The 2,319-nt window shown below is 38.9% G+C and overlaps 1 protein-coding gene across 1 annotated transcript; it reads left to right on the forward strand.

The window, feature by feature from the left end:
* Window positions 1–350: 350 nt before the first annotated feature.
* Window positions 351–1,444, forward strand: xcr1b.2 (chemokine (C motif) receptor 1b, duplicate 2). The gene has a single exon (XM_065276949.1). It carries the CDS (start codon window positions 351–353, stop codon window positions 1,377–1,379), a length of 1,029 nt encoding a protein of 342 aa, XP_065133021.1. The 3' UTR covers window positions 1,380–1,444.
* Window positions 1,445–2,319: the final 875 nt, after the last annotated feature.

Genomic DNA, 2,319 nt, shown 5'->3' on the forward strand with positions numbered 1-2,319 from the left:
GCTGCTGACCTACTGCTTCTGCATATCAAATGATCATGTGATTGACACTCTCTGTGAAAAAGCACCTAGGCATACTCAATATATGACTATAGAAAGTATCATTAGCGGAAATAACTTGTAACAAGACAGAGAATTAAGCATTAAGCAGATACACATTTCTGTCAATCGAGTCACCGAGGTAAGCTTGAATTTCATTGTCCTTCTGTTATGTAATGCCATAGTTTAAATACATAATTGCATAGCTCTTGATTAGGCCTGACATAGTTATTGAAGTATTCAACCGCTTTGCAACATAATAAGACGCTTACTCATTGTTCTTCACCATGTTCTCTAGAGACGCAAAAGGTAAGATGGCGCACAACAGCACCTATGAGCAAAATTACTCATATGACTACAACTCATCTTATGAATATCAGGATGATTTAACTCCTCTGTGTGAACTTTATGATGCCAAAAAACCCACAGCCATGTGCTATGCCACTATCTTCTGTATCAGTATTATTGGCAATGGTTTCCTTTTGTTTTCTCTCACCTGCTATGAAGATCTGAAGAGGCCCACCAACCTCTTCATATTGTGTTTAACACTTTTTGATCTACTGTTCACACTTACGTTGCCGTTTTGGTGCGTGGAATTTCTCCACCATTGGGTCTTCGGCGACGTCACCTGTAAGATCATGACCGGGGCCTACTTTGTGGGCATCTACGGAAGCCTCATGCTTCTGACGGCCATGACGCTTGACCGCTTTGCTGTCGTGGTGGTGAGAGGCGATTGGTTTAGAGGAGATCGGAGGCTGCGGTGTGCGAGAACCACCTGTGCCGGTGCTTGGATCATCGGTCTGATTGCTTCCATGAGGGATTCAATGGCCTCCAAAGCACAAAAAGATTTTGACAGCTTCTTTTGTGAAAGCACCCACACGGAGGACGATAAAGTTGGATATTACACCCAGCTGGTTCTATTTTTCCTCGTACCGTTTGTACTCATTGTTTTTTGCTACACCAAAATCCTGCTGACGCTGATGTCTACAGCAAACAGACAGAAACACAAGACTGTGATTCTGGTGCTGTCTATCGTCATTGCATTTTTTGTATGCTGGGGACCGTATCATATACTCATAGTGATGATGTCCTACTATGATCCCTGCAAGTATTACCGCCTGTATATTGCATTTGTCATCTGCAGAATTCTGGCGTTTTCTCACTGCTGCATGAACCCGGTATTGTATTTTCTCAGAGCGAAGTTCAGGCCCTTTGTCTCAAGACTTTTTTGCTGTTCTCCTGAACTCGGGAGGAACAGAGGAACCACGGATCTTAGTGACATCAGGACTCATGGAAACACTAACGAGAGAGATTTTGAGAACTGTGTGCTCAACTCACTGTAAAAATTAAGCTTTATGAAATTTCTTTAAACTTGATGAATTTATAAATTGTTCTTTTGTTTTAGTGTATATATAGAGAGAGCGTTAAAAATATGCTTGTAATTTGGTAATCATTTCGGATTGGTGCAGTTTCCCAGAGAGGGGTTTATATTAATCCAAGACCTTAGTTATATTAGAACATTTAAGTAGTTTTTGCAAACATATCTTACAAAAAAATTATACTGGTATGTATCTTAAGACACAACAATGACACTGATATATGTTAAGAAATGTTAGTGCAAGATGTTTTTAAATGAAGGCAGCTCAAACATGCATTTTAGTCTATAGGACTAGGATAAGCCCTCTCTGGGATTTCATATTGAGATCTTTGACACTTGTGCTTTGACAAATCTGAGTACAGTTTGAGATAATATATAAAATGTTAAGGTGTAAAAGTTTTTTTCTCATGATACAAATATGTTTATGAGAAATATGTAAATAGGTAGGAGACTTGTTTCGGAACAAAGTTTCGGTTTAATCTCTATTTAAGAGTTGTGATTTATTTGTAAAGTTTCACACTGCATTAAGAGTGAAAGTGAAAGAGAAATTATGCACAAATACAGACCTCTTGAGATGAATTATTTTTAAGACAATAGTTCATGAGATTTATAATTTGAGATTAATTTGTTCGAGATCTGATAGGATGTTGTGGGCTGGACATTCATGTGATACAATAAACATGCAGTGGTTCTGTTCAGCTGTGTTGGGAACGCTTTAGTCTTGTGGGTCCTTGTGAAATACAAAAATCTGAAATCCTTGACCAACACGTTCCTGTTAAATCTGTCTCTCTACGATCTGATTTTTACCTTCAGCCTGCCCTTTTGGGCCTACTATTACATGTACAGATGGACTTTTGGAGATGTGGCATGAAGAGCTGTTAACTTTGTCTTCTACACCGGATACT

Source organism: Paramisgurnus dabryanus, chromosome 6, assembly GCF_030506205.2.
Source record: "Paramisgurnus dabryanus chromosome 6, PD_genome_1.1, whole genome shotgun sequence".
Taxonomy (NCBI): Eukaryota; Metazoa; Chordata; class Actinopteri; order Cypriniformes; family Cobitidae; genus Paramisgurnus; species Paramisgurnus dabryanus.

Bases quoted from the DNA above. Each gene is read 5' to 3' on its own strand.
- xcr1b.2 (XM_065276949.1), top strand. From the start codon at position 351: ATGGCGCACAACAGCACCTATGAGCAAAATTACTCATATGACTACAAC.